The 18,031-nt window shown below is 42.3% G+C and overlaps 1 protein-coding gene across 2 annotated transcripts; it reads right to left on the bottom strand.

The window, feature by feature from the left end:
* Positions 1-9,825: 9,825 nt before the first annotated feature.
* Positions 9,826-16,128, bottom strand: zfp36l1a (zinc finger protein 36, C3H type-like 1a). Of its 2 annotated transcripts, none has more exons than XM_036542626.1 (2): positions 16,038-16,128; positions 9,826-12,234 (listed from the first exon to the last, which is right to left on the bottom strand). In XM_036542626.1, the coding sequence occupies exon 2, from the start codon at positions 12,223-12,225 to the stop codon at positions 11,194-11,196; it is 1,032 nt and encodes a 343-aa protein (XP_036398519.1). In that variant the 5' UTR covers positions 12,226-12,234; positions 16,038-16,128; the 3' UTR covers positions 9,826-11,193. The 2 variants fall into 2 exon arrangements, with proteins under 2 accessions (XP_036398519.1, XP_036398518.1); XM_036542625.1 differs by lacking the exon at positions 16,038-16,128 and adding an exon at positions 14,779-15,101.
* Between the last annotated feature and the right edge of the window lie 1,903 nt (positions 16,129-18,031).

Here is an 18,031-nt window from a genome sequence, read left to right as displayed (position 1 = left end):
AGCAGCGATTAAACAGAGGCCTAGCACATGAGCTAAATGACTGTCAAACTATATGACTAACCTTGTAAATGTAAAAGACAAAAATGTCTCATGATGACTTAAACATGTGCATAACATTTAACATTATTCCACATATGAACATAATTAAAATTCCACAGCGATTAAAGACACAGCACTGTTCATATAATCAGGCCTAATGGCTTCAGAAGAGCTGATATTTAAGTGAAAATCCAACATCTGAATTACAGATAAAATAGAAAAGTATCATTATCTACTACTGATTAGTCATACATTTAGTTTATTTAGTTTTTATAACCAGTTGAAACTAGTCTTATTTTATTGAATTTATTATATTAAACTCTATTAAAATTTAAATGTTAAATTTAGTATTTTCATTGGCATGTGGTCAGCACACAGATGAGAAATACAAAAACCCAGAGTATCTCAGCCTTGAGCTTCATGACTAGTTATCACTAAAGAGTTTTATACAAAAATCAAAATGGCCAACAAATATTAAATGTATGTGGTAGACAAAATGAAATTATTTCGAATGCAGGGTGTTCTTGGAAAATACTAATTTTAGATCCCTGACATTTATTGGCTTTCAAAACTAGAGTAAGTATAAAGTAATAATATGTAAATAATTAAATAAAAATGGAGAAAATATCCAACATAGTTGCTGATAATGTAATCCCAAATAGAGAGAACTCGTGCCTTGGCCTTCTCCAGTCTGGAAAGGTTCAAGAGTTTTTAAAATATACAGTCTCAGTTTTATGGCTGTTTTATGGCTGTTTTGGCAGAAAAAATGGGAACAAAAAAGTCATCTGAACAAAAACAATTTCTGGTGCTAGGCTCCCTACTATGAAAGGAGAATTCAGCTAAAACAGAATCATAATTTGTCATGATGTTCCTTCCCTTTAAAATAAATGTAAAAGTAAAAGTTCTCTTACGTCCAAAGCCTATCCCAAAGAAACCCATGTCAGAGACACAGAGTAATGCAACTGCTCTCTGCACTGCTTCCTGTCAGGGGAACTGAGTCTCTGATGCACTGCATCATGGGTATGAAGATGCTATGAATGGACAATGATGCCTCGTAGAGCAATCTATAGCCAAGAGATAAGTACGGTTGGTGCTATTAACATAACCGTGTGGATATTTGTAATATTTTTGTGCTTTAGCTCACTTGAACTTACTGTCCAAATGTGCGCTGTGTGAAGGATGAGTTCTTGCAGATAAAATGGAGTTTGAAAATGGTATTGTTCTGAACACTCTCTGGGCTGGGCTAATATAGACAACAGATCTAGATTCTTTTCAAGCAGTAACTGTGACAAAATGGAAAAAAAACACCCAGACACACAATTCTGTGAAGAAACTGAAAAATATATTTTAGGACCTGAAAGTAAATTCTTGGTTTGGGCAGACATGATCAGGAAACAGATGTAGCACCCAAAACTGACATTGAAAGAATTGTGAAAATAAGCCACACCAGACACTTTCCACATGGTTTAAGAAAATGAAAAACTTAAATTGCAGCGATGAAGGTGTTATTTGGGCTCCTACAGGTCTGAGCTGATGAGGGGAGTCCTTGATCAAACCAGTGGTTGTATTTTTGTCTTGGCAGTGCAGGGTCTTTCTGTATAATGTTGGCAGACATCATCTTGAGAGGGGTGTGACTTGCGCGCACGCACACACACATACACACACACACACACACCAATCATCCCACAGGTGCAGACAAGATGTATTGATTGAGCTGGAACTCAAGGCTCAGGCAGAATCTGGAAGCATTTTTCCAGATCCCCTGAACTGTGGCCCTCACAGGAAACCAGGGTGTCCTTAATTGCAAGGGATCATGCCCTTCAATAGTCTGATCGGCCTGTCGAAATGAAAAGTAATGTTATGAAAGAAATCTAATGCACCATGTTATGTTTCTCTCAGATGTTGAACCGAGTCTACTGTAAGCTCTTAATCGTTGTCTCTAATCAAGTCATGTCTTTTAAGTGTGTTAAGCACCTAACAGGAGTCAGCTGGTCTTCCATCTCTATGATGCCCTGTAACACAAAACATCTGTCGGTAGCTGGCCTGCCTAGCAAAAGGACACCTTTGCCACCAACCACACTGAAATTAAAACAAAAAAAATATAGTTTCATCAAATATATACAGCATGCAACCAGCAAAAATAAAATAAAATGAGGATAAAGTGATGTTGTTGCCAGTTGCTCTGCTGTTAGCTTTAATGGGCTCAGTAAGCTATGAAATGGTAAAAATGGCTTTTTCCATTTTGCTTATTTATATATTATTCTTTTTTCCCTTTTTGGAATTGCCTGTTGTACACTAGGTTAGTTTTATGGCGGCAACCTCAGGAGCACCGAAGGGAGGTGAATACATTCCCCCAATACAGCAGCCAACTGCTCTCTGACACCGCAAATCCCACAGTGCACTACAGTGAAGAAGGAGCCAATTGGAGGATAGATGCTCTAGTGTGGCCCATAGACACATGTCAAGTTGCAAGGTATTTGAGAGTGGAGAGACGAGTAAACCATGCCAACATACCCAACCCTACACAAAGAACAAGAACAACAGTACCAGAACAAATTGGCAGAACAAACAATTTGTTCTGTTACTGTAGGCCCTCAGTCATTGTCAGATGATGACACAACTGGCATCAAACGCAGGCCGTAGGGCTCAGCCTGCACTCATGAAGGGCACCTTATCATCTTTTGTGCAGATTTTAGAAAGAATCTGACATTAAAGACCAAAAAGGGCAGTGCACTGAAGTGGTCACCCCATCCCAGAGAAACAAAGCCAATTTGTCTCACCACTGTGTGCTCCCAGTCGTTGTTGGCTGATGACACAACTGGGATTGAACACAGGCCATAGGGCTCAACCTGCACTTAAGATGAGCGTTTTGCTGACTGAGCCATTTGGGAGCCTGCTTTTTCCATTTCCAAAGAGATGACTGGAGACCAAGATGGGCAGTGCATTGGAGTGGTCCTTGAATGATTGCTCCGATTCCCAGCACTCTATGACTCAGTCTTGCCTTTCTTCCTCTTCTCCCCGGGATGATCTGAGACTTCTGTGGTGGGTGGCTGCTATCACTCTCTCTCTCGTAAATGTGCACACACAGACACACACAGACACACACACACACACACACACACACACACACACACACACACACACAGACATACAGAGTTTTTTATAGTTTGTAAAGGAAGGTGGAGTATTTATCTTAATGCATATATGTAACTTTTTTGCATGTATTTTATCCATTTGTTACATCATCATACCATTACATTGCCATTAATTCAGGGAGGCCCTGCATATGTGTTCATATTATATTCACATGGTACTATCTTGTCAGGTACAGTATATTGTGTTGCATGGCTAGGTGTACATTTGTGGTCTGAGCCTTGGCTGTTTGACACTGGCTATTCATGTGTTGATGATGTTTACCTTGTTTGTGTAATGTTTTGTGTCGTCGTGCTGGATGCCTTTTGTGCTTGACTTCTGGATCAGTGATGAGCAGCGTTTGGGCGCCAACGATGCAAATATAAGTTAAATGCACTCATCTTGTATGTTGCTCTGAATAGGAGTGTCTGCTTGATGTCAGCAATGTAACTATATCGTTAAACGCACACATCTTGTACATCGCTCTGGATAACAGCATCTGCTATGTGACAAAATGTAAATGTAAACGCACGGGTAAAAGGGAAGTGTGAAAGGGGAACTCGGCAACCCATGACGACTGTGATTGCAAAGTGGCTGAGTGACCTTATAGCTGAGCTCAGCTTTGTCTGGCTGCACTCCATCTGGACACTGTGGTGTCATAATGAGTCAGAGCAGAGCACGAAAATCAGAGCGAGAGGGCAAAGATTATCAGCATTAACAGGATATATGCCTCATTATACAATATTTTACAATCGAAGTTCCGTACCTCCCGCTGTTGAACCGTAAGTTCAGCACTCACTTTTAGTTTGGCGACTGAAATAGGAACCTTCACTCCCTAGTCGCACGAGGAAGGAATCTAGTGTGTGCAGTCTCCCTAGTGATAAATGACCTCTGTGTGCTGTGTCCCCTTTAGCCAGTCAGAGTGCACAGAGAGGACATCGTGCTCTTACGCTTGACGTGTGCTGGTGAAGGGAGCACAGGCCATGACTGCTAACGTATTGGATGAGAAACTAAAAAAGTTTAGTTCAGGTCTGTTCTCAGTGTTGCGCACCGTCCTGTGAGAAAATTCCCAAGTGCTGACAAACATCTACAAAGTATCCAACAGCACAAGCTGTCTGCTCTGGTGAAATCTGGAGACACTTCTTGATACAGCAGTGTGAGTCAGTAAAGTGCGTCCAGATACAGTTTATTTTTTTTTCCACACACCACCGCACTAGCCTGGCCATGAGAAACCTGCACCAGACCCATTAAAAAAGACTGCAGTCTGTAAATAAGTATTGTGCTCTGTTTTCTTTGCCAGCGGCAGCATTTGAGGACTGGCCTGTCTCAAGTAGTTTGACAGCAGATCTCACAGGCCAATTGCAGCTGACACACCTTTGCTAGAGGGGGAAAGGAGGACCTCCCAAACCACAGATTTCAATCATTCTGCAGCCTACGTTTACATCTTCTTTTCTTTTTTGTAGGTCAATGGCTGTTCCTCAGCCCTGAAAATATATGGCGCTGGATAGTGCAGGGCGAAGGTTTACACGCATGGCTGGAGAAAAGTATGTCATAATGACTATGTAATAAGAGCATGTTAAAGAAGCAGTGCAGTGGGTGAAGTCCACAAGATTAGCTATGCTCTGCTGACTTATCTGCCCTTAGAAAATATTGTTTCTTTCTTTAAAAAAAAAAAAAAGTAGGAAACAGTTGAACTCAAACTACAAAGGTAAGGTACTGGAATGTGTGGTTGAACCACAGCTTCTACTCCATTACGGAAATCCAAACGCCCTGGAATTCTTCCTTTAGCCTAACTAGTTTGTGCCACTGTTTCACCTTAGGCATTGTACCCACTCTTGACCCTGGCCTTCCCTCTGTGCACCCGCCCACCCCCCCCTCCCCTTGGCCCTGACAGAGCCATCAGCTGGGGCATAAGATAAGACAAAGAGCAGAGTGTGCACTTTTCCCTCTGTTTGCCCTCTGCCTTCTCAAACACAGGGGGAAAGAACCATGATACAACAATTACAAAGTCTACTGCAAAAGCATTGCTCAACTACCCGCGTCTGCGCCTCTGCTGCAGTTAAAGGAGCAGTGTCATAATCCATTCCGAGAGCCATGGCTGTGCCTGAGGAGGGGTAATAATGCCAAACTGCGAAGGACCAAGGACTCCCCTACAGTCTCAACACTCTCTACTGAACAGTGAATAGATAAAGGACTAGGACCTGGGCTCAATTATTAATCTTCCTTAAATTAGACTAGGAACTGAAAACAAGTACATTACATTACATTACATTTTTTTCTTCACAAACATGGTTACAAAATTCATACAAATCCACACCAAGATTAATAAAAAAAATTTGTATTGAAAGAAAATTGCATTTATTAGTTGACGTTGGGGAGAAATATTGATTCCAGGCCTAAATTAATATAAACAACGACTTGTTTATATTCTGTAATATTCTGTGTCCTGTACGGTGTGAACACATGTACTATCATATTCAGGGAGGTTTTACTGTACTTTTTCATACACATAAACATATACTGAAGGTGAAAATCAGTGTTGCTTCTGGAGGCAACTCTGACCACTATAAAAAGATTTTGCACCCTGTCTCCACCCTTCAAGGTCTATAAACCACTTCCTGGTGTGTTAAATACCCTTTAATGCACCAGCGTCACAAACAGGAAGTGGCACATCTTGTGTCACGCAAACTGCATGCTCTTGCTCTTTGATAAGGTGCAAAAGAAAGTGCAGTTCTGGGGCACAGCTCCTCTGTACTCTCCTGATCAAGAGAGAGATCAAGAGGTTCACACCTTTCTGTTCATGTAAAGCAAGCGACATTGCAGATATTACCAATTATTAATCAATATGAAATTCACCCAATATTTACCAATAATTCAGTAGGAAATTAGGTGTGTGTATGTGTATGTCTCTGAGAGAGAGTGATAGCAGCCACCCACCACAGAAGCCTCAGATCATCCCAGGGAAGCAAGAAAGCAAGGCAAGACTGAGTCATAGAATGCTGGGAATTGCAGCAATCATTCAAGGACCACTGCCTGTCTGGGTCTTCTCTTTCAGCCTCTTTCTAAAATGGGAAAATCATTTTACTATTTCTTTTCTCACAGCTCATTCAACTCATTAAAGCTAACAACAGAAACTGCAAGTGACATCACTTTATCCTTATTTTAATTTCCGCTGCCTGCTTGCTTTTTTACATTTTGATTATTTTTGGCAATTTTAATTCATTCGAAGCCTGAGAAGTAGTGCACATGAAACAAAGAAAACAACAGTTTGAACAGAATGACACAGAATGGTATCAGGGAAGGAAGTTCTTCATTATTTTACTTGAGATAATCAGAGTAAAGGGGTCCCCCTCTTAAATGCAGAAAGATATTGTTTTCATATAGGGGTAGGAGAGGTATTAACAGATAGGCCCAAATCCCTGGGCCTAGGGGACCAAAAGCCTCCCAGAGCTGAGAACGAGGTCAACCAGTATAGAGTGACGTAGGAACTGGGCAATTCATCAACAACAGGTCAGATTAAAGAAGGAACAGGTCAAGTGACTAGGGTCAACACTTCTTTTGTGAGGAACTGACAGTTGGGTCTTCTTTCCACTAGCTACTCCATCATCCAATGAATCGCAGAGACAGAAAGCAAACTCAATATATGTCAACTATATTTGTCCATTCTGATGAAAACCAAAAAAGAGAAGCCAAAATCCTAATGGGTAGCAGCTAGAGATACCATGCAGCACATTTTGAGGGCCATTATATAAGTCCAGCAAACCACAATGATTCTGACATGAAGTAATGTCTCTGATGAGAAGCTCAGTACAAACATGAACTTGCCCAAACTTATGCTCTTCATTCTCTGCCTACGTACTCCACCCCCCCTCTGTGTCTTCAGGAAGAGTGCAGATTTCCTGTTCAGGAAAACAAAGCTGTAATTGGGAGTGGGTTATATCAGTGACAAAGCTTGGATGCGTATCTCCTCGTGCTAAAGGAGAGTAGGATTCAGCATTTTTAAACATGAACTTGAACTAAATTATATATTTATTTATGTTTTCCCTTTTGACGTACTGTATGTATCAGGAAAATACTCAAAAGGTTGAACCATTCAGCAGCATACTCCAGAGTTCTTCGATCTCTAGACACGTTAATATTGTGGGTATTTTGAAAGAGTGGACTGCTGTACAGGTTGGCTTATGCTGTCACAGACATCCATGTGATAGCTGAGCTGGTAGGAGTGAATCCTGGCCCTGAAATTACAAGCACCCCATGTGCAGCTAACAAAACGGTGTTTCTTCTCTCTGGGGGGAGGTGGGTACTTCCTGCATCTGCATAGGGCTACTGGCCAAGCGGTCACACAGCTATGCATTATCACCCCCTTCTTTTCTTTCTTCGTTCCTTGGTGCTCCTCTGCTGTCTCCTCCAAATCTGGTAGTGTGTCACCCAAGCCTCAGGGACACAAGGAAGGAAGCGCCAAGTGAGACCCTTCAAAGTTTGCTTGAACAGTCTGCCGATTTGCAAGAGGAAGTACAATGAGAGGAATGTGAAAAGCTTGTGAAAACCCTGTGATTTTTTTTTTTTCCAACATTTCCAACCACAACCATAGTATTTATCTCACATTTAGGAAAGACAGGCACTTCACTCTGTTAATACTGATGTGTTACAAGCCTTGAAGAACAGTGATCCTGTTGGAGGGCTTAAACGCAAGAGTACACACACACACACACACCTACTTCTGTACTGTGCTTGAGGTTCTTCCATGCTCAGTAGCAGCTGTGGAACATTTTCACTCCTACAATCCTCACAGACATTCATACCAACTAGAGTCTTTGAGTAGTGTTTCTCACTCAATATATACCGAGCTGAACGGGTAAAGAATTTTAATATCACAACCATTTACTGGAGAGCTTTTGATCTCTCTTTGGAAGCTACCATTAGAATTCCAATCTGTAGGATAGAGAGAGGCATTGCAGTGTTTTCTATGACACACAGCGTCTACTGCTGTAGGAACTTGAAGGCAATGGACTTTCCCCTATGCTCCAGCAGTACTGCTCATTTGGCAAGGCTTAATATATTTGATCAGCCGTCAGGTCAATACCCCTTCAAGCAATCCCACCAATTGCCACATTTCTCCATGTAACTCCCTCGTCCTCTCATAACCACTCCAGTGTCCTCTTGCCACGCAACTATCTGTACTGGAAACGCTATCTGCAAATCTTATTTCATTCAATATTTCAGCAGAATGACTTCATAACCTCAAAGACAAAAGGAAATGCAGTTTTTTTTTTCAAAAATATGGGGTTTATTGGTTTTAACTGCAATCAGTCGTTACAAAAACTCAATTTTATATAAACTCACATAGAAATTACTGTAGTGAACAGCAACGGCTGTAAAAAAAAAAAAATACATTCAACAGTTTACTTTCTTTGTGTCAGTCCTGTTAACCTCTCCATCCTTAACTACAAGGAAAAACAGAACACGGGATTTTTTTTTTACAACTCAATCTTTATCACAAAAATATAAGGCATAATTCGTCAGCTACCTGGAATGTATTCAAAAAGAGGCACTTGAAAGTTGGGGGGCAAGTGATCCAAACATCCAATCAACATAAGGAATGTGGTGTGCGCTCATTTGGTCAGAGTGCCTGTGATTGGGTGGGTTTGACAGTGTGAACTGGACACCTCCATCAACAGCAAGACCCGACAGCTAAAAACTCTGCCAACCACATTTTCTTTTCCATTTGACATGAATGCAGCATTAAAACTCACTTCAGGGTGATGGGTTTAAAAGAAACAGCATAATGCAGACTCTCCGCATCACCACTAACCCAATCCGTGTGTCATCTTTACAATTCTCTGCTTCTGTCACTTCAAACCCATTGTAAACAGGTAACTTTGTGGAATAAGCAGATTTGTAAGTTATCAGGTGAGCCAACTGGTTTCACGACTGGGCCCATGCTGTTTCGCCAATTATTGCATTTATTTGTTACATCCTCCCCCCTTTTTTCCCCTCTTTTCTGAGCTCAAGAAAACACCTTAAGAGGAAGGCATCCATTCCAGCTTATGAAAATGGGACTCTGGCACTCTGTGTCGATTGTCAGGGTCACCATATGAAAGGCAACTTTAACCTCTGAAATCTCAAAATGTAATGAGAACTCCTGAAGGATCATGGGTAACCAATAAAAAACCAGCTGGCACGTGGGGCTTTAAAACTAGGCATTCCTGTTAAGGATAGCATTTAGAAAAATAACAGGAGAGTACTGTTATCGTCTAGGCAATAGATAGATTTTATGTTCTAAAAGGTCCAGAGAGTAAAGTTGAGGAATGAAACAAGGCAATAATAAAGATCCTGAAATTGCAGTCCAACAATGAGAGGAGCAAAAATAACTAAACAAAAAAAATCTACAATAAATAATCAAAACGCAAAACTTTTTTGCATTTTTTTTTTTTGCTTTAAATTAAGTTTCATTTAAACAATGTGTAGTTGCAAACGAAAGTCATTGTAGTATAATATATTAAACTGTGAAAAAAAGGAAAAATGACAAAAGTCTTCACAATCTTTAGATTAATACGGAAGATCATAATTTAACATAAAAGAAAATATATTCTATCGTTTCATTATCCAGATAAATACAAACAAAATTAACAAAAAATGCATATGATCAGCAATAAATATGTTTTTTGATAAGTTAAATAAGCAGTGACAAGCAAAACCTTCCGTTTTGAAAGTTTTTTCCAAACAATAACAGTAATAATAATAATATAATAATAATAAATCAAAAAAAAGAAAAAGGAGGAGACATGGGGGGATACAAAGTGCTCCACAGACTGGAAACTATGGGAGAGCGAATTGTTCAGTGTTCCGATCTCAGTGTACAGGTTGGCCAACTGCACCATGGGAGTACAGGCCTTACCTGCCAATGACAAATCGGGGGGGCAGACAATCTAAATGTTCTATAACCAGAGTTTACATATCAAGTTTCCCTTCCCAACAAACAGTGACCAGCAACAGGAGGAAAACTACACAAAAAATTTTAAAGGCCTCACATCTTCTTGGGTTGTTGTGGTGATGGAAGAAGGGATTGAGCCCGTAGCACCAAAATAAAGAGAAAGTCTTTTCCTGGCTGATTCCCGAGCCCAACCTTAATCTGTGAAGTCCTTCCTGCAAGCTTTCCACATTCACAATTTCAAAAGACAGGGCAGAGCTCTCAAAGAACAGGGGGAGGGGAATAAGCTACCAAAGAAAAAAAAAAACAAAAAACAGTAGTCCTCTTGCCCCAGCACATGCAGGCTTAGCCCCAGGCACTTTAAATGTTCTTTTTTTTCTTAACATTTTTGCTTTTTAACTGGATTTGTAAATAAGGCTGTAGACGAATGTACATTTCTGAGCACACTTCTTGTGGCTCAGGAATGAAGCCTTGAAGTGGTAATGTCAAGCGCGGCTGGTAGAGAACGTGAAGCATCCCCCAGGCCAGGGCAGCTCCTGCACTGCTACACGTCAAGAAGAAAAGCAGATGGCACCTGGCCCGAGTCACTGTCCAATACCTTTCCAGCAACTCGTGCTCTTTCCATTCTTTTTTGGCACTGTCACACAAAGGATGTGTCAGGGGTCTAGGAAGGCTGGGGTGGTACACTGGGGGAATGAGTGGGTTTGCGATGTAGAAATTTTGTATTTATTGCTTTTTTCAAGACTTTTAATATTTCCCTTAATTCAGTGAGTGTCCTTATATTACTGCAATCTGTGGGGAGGGAAGAGAGTGAGTGTGTGTGTGTGTGTGTGTAGGGGGGACTGATGGGATCTCTCAGGTCCTGACTGCCACTCCTGAGGGAGAAAACTTAGCAAGCCTACCTTTCAACTTATCCTGATTTTTCAAACAACATTTTATGTATAAAAAAAAAATCCATCCCATTTGTCAGCATGTAAACAAGGCCAGGAAAGGGGGGGGGCGAAAGGAAAATGGGGAGGGCTGGAGGTAGAGGGGAGTGCCAATTTCTCATACTTTCATCTCCATCTCAGGTGAGCATGTATGTGTGCGATTTAGTCGTCTGAGATGGAGAGTCTGCTGAAAATGGGGAGCCGGCGGGTGGTGTCCAGGATGGGAGACTCTGACCCGCTCAGGCTCCCCGAGCTGCTCTGGTAGCCCTCCTGGTCGGAGAGAGAGTCTGGGGGGCTAGGGGGCGACTCAAACATCTGAGGCGACTCGGACATGGGCCTGAAGTAGTATGGTGTGGTCGGGGAAGGCGGGGCCGGGGTGGAGGGGTCGGCGCCGGGAGGGCCGCCCAGGCTGGGGCCCAACAGGTTGGCCAGCTCCTGGCTGGAGTAGGTGAAGGGGTTGCTGGGCCACTCAGTGAGGTCCTCGGCGGAGAAGATGGGCGGCGGGGTGACGGAGGTGGGGCTGTCCTGCAGACTGCCCGTGCTGGAGAACCCAGCAAAGCTGTAGCTGTGCTGGAGGCGGGGGCGCTCCAGCTTGTTGGAGGTGGAGAGGGGAGGGGGCCCCCGGCGCTCATCGGCGTTGTGGATGAAGTGGCAGCGCGGGCCGTAGGGGCAGAACCCGATGGTGTGGAACGTGCGGCACAGCTCCGTCTTGTACTTCGGGTGACGGCTCAGGCTGCGCAGCTCGTGGATCCCGTGGGCGAACTGACACTTGTCGCCATACTTGCAGGTGCCGTTCTCCTCGAAGGGCCGGCACAGTTCCGTCTTGTAGCGGCTGGAGTTGACCTGGCTGTTGCTGTTGCCGCTGGCGCTGCTGCCGCACTTCTGCAGTAGACGCTCGCCAGTCTCAGAGTAGGAGCGGTCCCGGAATCGGTTCTCCTTGTTGCTGCCGCCGCCGCCGGAGGTGAGAGAGGGATCCATCTTCAGGCTGTTGAGGAACTGGTTCTGGTTGAACTTGGAGCTGGGCAGAGTGACCGAGTGCCGACGCTGGTACGCCCCTCCCACGGAAGGGGTCCCCACCGCCTTCCTGTCCAGCAGGGCCCCGGTGGAGGTTGAGATCGGGGGGTTGGCACCAGTGCAGGGGACAGACATCAGATGGGGAGCGCCGACTACGTTGTTGTTGTTGTAGTTCAGCATTTTGCTGTTCTAAAAACAGAGACAAAAGGGTACACCGTTAATCAAAGCTATGAATGTAAAAATGCATCCAGCAGGCTCACTCCAAGGAGGCACACTGATCTTGGGGGCTTTGGGGATTCCGTTTTTGAAGAAACAATTGAACGACACAATTCTCATTCGACCACCAATTTGGTGCATTGGAATTCTTAGCCTGCAAAGTAAATGGCACAATAAAGAATGGAAGATTCTCCTTTGGGTGTAGAGAGGGAATTGTGGGATATCACACAATGAAACAGCCCTTAGCGCAGTTTTTCATCCGGTATGAAACTCCTCCTGAGCACCCGCGGGAATTATGGTATGTGACAGCGTGCACGATTATAGCTGCACAATGTGGCCTTGGCAGCTGCAGGTGACGAGGCAAACTCAATTCAGTTAACTATTTCCGAGCTGAGAGAAGGAGGGATGAGAAGTCTATGGCTCACTGCAGGACTCAAAAAAGTCTTTTCGTTTTATATCATAGTATCAACACATCTGATTTTCAGTGTATCATTTCTCCTGCTTTGACGTGAGACAAAAAATATTTTAAACTCGTCCTCTCCACACGCAGTTAATGTGTTTGTGGAAGAGTTCTTGTACAGTTTCTTCAATGCTTCAGTTCATTGGTTTCTCGTTCCTTCGTAACAGACAACATGCTCAATTTGTAATAAAATATCATGCATTTGATGTAGTCAAAATCTGACTCGGAGAAAACCGCCACCCATTTCAAATGTCTGTTTTATCTATACTCATTTGCATGAGCTAAATAACGTTAATCTGCAGCGTATAACAGCGTCGAACGTCCAACGAACACAAACCGTTTTTGCGGTCAGACACAATTGCACTCCTTTAACTTAAAGGTCAAAATGAATGGAGGGTCTTTAATTATTTACAGCAAATTCTGCACGCTTTCCAAAGCAATACAAGCTAGCTACACACTTACTCTCCAGCCATTGAAATCACAAGAGATTTCGTTTAGTACAAGCCACTGACACGCCTGCAAACATATCAGTAACCAGTAATGTTAGCTAACGTTCTGGACTGCGAGCTACTGTCATAATCAGTGCGCAAGAGTCTGCATGTCATGTGTATAACGTAAAACGCTGCCTTTGCTACCATCGATAAAGCAAACGGTTTTTCAGCAAACGGTTCACTATCAAATGAAGTCTGTTTTGCCATGCAAGTTAACTACAACGTAAAATCTAGCAACTGTTTATCTAACTAAGCACGTAAGCTCACCTAGGCAAATTATTATACAAGTGGTTAATATTTACAAACGTAGGTAGCTGGGAATACGAATTGCATAAACCTCAGCTATACAACTAAGGCGAATGCTCAATCTATGTAGCTAATTACAGAGTCTGCTATTGCAGCCCATTAGCAAGCACTGTTCCGAATTCCTGTGCACAGCGGTGACACCATGTTTGCATTTAAATTTCAGCTTTCTAGCTACATGGGACAGAGCAAATACACATATGAATGAGGTCTACTGCATTAAAGCAATTAAATTTCTCAGCTACAACTTTCCAGATATACATACACCATAACGATGTACAGCAACATCTTTAAACTGTACATATGTTAAACTTTGTGATGACCCAGTTTAACGTTAGAAAAATCAAAAGTGCGCCATACGATTCAATCATGTATTTATTCAAGAAGCTAGATCGTTAGCTTCATATCACAACCCGAGTTTGAACTGAAACGGAAAACAACTTAGTTAACGTTATCGACGAATTCGCAATAGATTTCGAATGCCTTAATGCAAGTTAGCTAAACATTCCAGTACATTTTTAAGGTTGAATGCAGAGGTTAGCTGACCAGGTAGCTGCAAACAAAAAAAAGCACTACTCCACAATCGTGGACGTCATCAGATAGATATGTCGCATACCTAAACAGTACAGAACACTACAGCTATAATACATTTTAAAGTGTAGATTGATCAATAAACAATACTGGTGCAACCTAAGCGCAAACTCTTCTGGCTCATTAGCAATCACTGACATAAGCAGAACTAGTTACTTAGAAGTTTAACAGTAATTATATTCTATAGCTGTGTAAACTGTTCCACACTGATACCCAGTTCGTAAAAACACAGTGAAGAAATATTTACATCTAAATCCACTTGCAAGACAGCAACTTAGCAAATTAGGCTAGCTAACCAGCACTATCGGTCAGTCTAACATTACATGGCTACCTTAGCTAATCAGACCAGCACGAGACTTTGATAGCTGGCGCCGGGCTCGCTAGTTGACTATGTAACACTCGCTAGCAGTAGCTAAAAGTTTTCTGGATTGCTAACTACGCTAGCTCGCGAACGCAAAACTATCTAAAAGTTCGGTGCAGATCATCGCGCCTGAGAATGCATAAGACGCAATCCAGGAACATCATCTTATTTGAAAACCCGAATATGTGTCACACAATGAACTGATCCCCGAAATACAACTAAATATTAAAGTTCGAATTCCTTAGCTTGCTAATGTTAGCATAGTAAGCTACCTAGCAAGCTGACAACTTGGAAAAAACTTTGGCAACTACCTTGTTTATCACTTCGCTGAAGTCGAAGAAAGGCGACACCACAGCCGTGGTCATCTTTGCTGCGCCGAAAGATTAAATATAAAAATAATACAAAAAATATAGCTAGCTAAAGTTTGTAACTCACAGATTGACGGGTTCCACCTTTGTGTATTTTGCTGCCCTAACAGAGAACCCCCTCTGTTCTGCTCCAGTTCTGTGCATTTCCTTTATAATCCGCTGCAGGAGGGGCTAATGTTTGATTGGCATTTTTCTTGTGAAGCAATCTTTTTTTCTTTTGCCTTGCACTTTTGTTGCAGTCTATCTCCCTCCTCCCTCCAACCGCACCGAGTGGGAAAGGAAATGCAATACTTATTATTCGAGTGGAAAAAAAGAACTTGGTTCGAGATTTCATAAGTTTAACCGTTGCCGTTTCATTCAAAAAAGTTTGCCCCCATCTGTCCTTTCTCTGCTAACAAGACAACCCTCGTTTTATTGAAAACTTAAATTGAAAAAAGATGTTTGCATATCTATCTGCTAACTGAACCAGCGATTTTGATAGCCTGATTTCTAGGAGGAAGGCGATCGCCATGTTTTCTTCAAATCAGTTTTCCTCGACAAGAAATGCATGCAGAGGAAAGCAGCATTTATTCACTTGCTAGCGCGACATGTGGGTATTTGAAACACCTGGGATTGTTTTTAATATTAAACTGAGTCGTATCATTTGGGGTAAATGATATGGCATAACTTCAAGTAAATTGAATACCTTAAGAAATAATCAAAGACTTCGTCTTTTAAAATGGGAGACGAATAACTTATTTTAGAAATCTGGCGGGCGTGGGCAGGTTGAATTTGGAGCAACGGGCAAGTGCGTGTGTGTGTTGGATTGTTAATTCCTTCACACCGTCTTGGTACTGGGGGTAAATCACAGTCGCTACTATTCGGAATTCCTGGCACGGGACTGTATGTGGGAATACCCCAGATGAATTCGCCAAACCAAGCAACATACTTTACTATTTTACTTCTTCAAAAAAGAAAAGGTTCCAACACAATTTCGTTTAAATTAACCTAGTCAAACGCTGTCCCTGGGATCGCACTATTGTTTTTACGCTGTAACATTTACGTTACTCTCGAAAGTATGAATTTAAACACACCACACGCAGATAAACCCAGCGGTTACGTATGTGAAAATCCACGTTCAAAATCACTGCATGAAAAGTCTCTGGTCGAATACGAAGACTGCCCTACCTAACCACTCATGCCGATTGTAAGAAAGAACCAACCTGTTGTTCGTCAGAGCGAGGTGCCCTGCGGATGGGACTTGTTTACTTGACTCAGTAACTCAACACACAGCTAGCGTTCCTGGAGCTCTGATCCGCTCTATAATTAATATGCTTATAATTGTCAGGCTGAAACGTCATTTATGGGACTTTCCGGTGGGCTCAACAGGAAAGCAAACTTAACCCTCTGCACACCTGCGAATCTGACGTGCGCAGTCCGTGTCCGGAGTTGGGGTCCGTGCGAGATTAGTTATTTGTTGGCCACAGCAACGAGTCGTCTATTTCCGGGCTATGTAGATTTATGTAAACTATTGAAAGATTTCTCTGTGGGATTGGACAAATTCAAGAAGTGTACTCCGGTAATATAATTGCGATGTTTCTGACTGTTTTCACTTTACACTTGGTTAGCGTAGGACTGGAGACCAGAATGAACTGAATTGCCTGAAAAAATGAATAATCAGCCTCAGCGTGTCATTCCTCATAATTGTGATTTGTCCTTAATGTACATGTACTTAATGTTCTCAATGTCTTAATGCCCTGAAAATTCCTGTAATTAGTGACTTACCTGAGGCAAAATAAGATAGGAGTTGCTGCTTAAATTAAGTATTTTCCCCTCAAGTGCTGACTAATCTGCATAAATACAGGAAAAACCTGATAACTGAATGACACTAGACTGTGAAATGTATATCAGGTTGACTAATATTTTTGTATGCATATTTATTTGAACAAGCAATGGAAGTGCAACACATGATTTGGTGCTGTCTCTGCTCATAGCCATTTTCGTATATACTTTGTAAGTCACTCTGAATAAGAGCAGCTGCTAAAGAATGAGACATAAATTTAGGTATATATAACTCCAGCATTGCCAATCTCCATCCCCCTTTAATAATCTGTGACAAAGCATCCACAGGCCATGTGCACAGTCAGTGTCAGGGTTGAGTGGTAAAAGAAAAAAGGAGGATTGGAAAAAAAAGTTGTTAAAAAGTAGTGGAGGGAATGGCGTGAGGGAGAGATTTATGGAGGACATTTATTACAACACAGCAGACCCCTGGGGCTGGAGGGACTAGGGGCAGGGACTGAGGGTGAGAAGGGGCCAAAACATTCCCCTATCTAAAACTCATACCAGAGCCTGGGGAGGTTTTGGCTTTTCGTTGTGCTGAAGCTCAGATGTTTGAGGGTCCATTTTATGACTGACTGGAGTGACTGGAAGGTGGAAGCCTTTGAGACCCTTTTGTGTGCAGTGTGTCGTCATGCACAGCTGTCAGACAGACATAGGCCCTCAGTTTAAACTTGGCCAGCTTTCACTGTTTAACCTCTAATACATGCACAGTCAGTTGAAAAACATAAAGATTAAAAGAGATGAAAATATGTGCGAGCTAGAGAGGTTTTATGACAGACAGTGAAGACATTGATTTAAAGCAGAGTTTTACGAGTTTTAGTTGTATGGAGCATATTTTCCCCTTTAGAGTTTCTTAGCTGCCAGAGTCAAATGACAAATCCCCTGGAAGCCATATCTCCTGTTCAAAGCTCCTGGACCTGATTCATTAATTAGGTCAGAGAGTGAATGATTGTGTCCCCAGGTCAGGGCATTTCTCAGCATCAACAACAATGAAGTGACTTCAAAACATCCGTTAGTCATCACTGTATAGCAAACACTAGTATTACTATATCTACCAGTAATGCCACACAGCCATGCCACAGGTTCCCAGAGGCTGTCCAGGGTACAGTGCTCTGGTACTGAGGTTACTTTAATTCTGGGCTGTTTGAAAGAAGTGCTTTCTGCCCCCCATCACAACCAACAGGCTTCACTTTTGAATGATGAGAAATCTGCAACCTCTGACTCCTGCCTTGAACTTGTAGTTGTGTCAATGCAACATATGAAAACTGTGGCGCTGTTAGCTCTGATGGCTGGTATGAATAGGGGCTTTGGCCTCTTGGTAGTGTTCCTGCCACTGTTAGATGTATTTCTTCCTTCTTCTCAGATTGCTGTGGTGCGG

Source organism: Megalops cyprinoides, chromosome 12, assembly GCF_013368585.1.
Source record: "Megalops cyprinoides isolate fMegCyp1 chromosome 12, fMegCyp1.pri, whole genome shotgun sequence".
Lineage (NCBI taxonomy): Eukaryota > Metazoa > Chordata > Actinopteri > Elopiformes > Megalopidae > Megalops > Megalops cyprinoides.
The sequence above is the reverse complement of the archived record's forward strand: the minus strand, read 5'-3'. Positions and strand labels throughout refer to the sequence as shown.

What these genes read in the sequence shown, in the direction of transcription:
- zfp36l1a (XM_036542625.1), bottom strand. Translation starts at nt 14,832, where the DNA reads ATGACCACGGCTGTGGTGTCGCCTTTCTTCGACTTCAGCGAAGTGATA. An exon ending in TCAGCGAAGTGATAAACAAG is followed by an intron (nt 12,235 to 14,778) that starts GTAGTTGCCAAA and finishes CTCTGTTTTTAG; the next exon opens with AACAGCAAAATGCTGAACTA.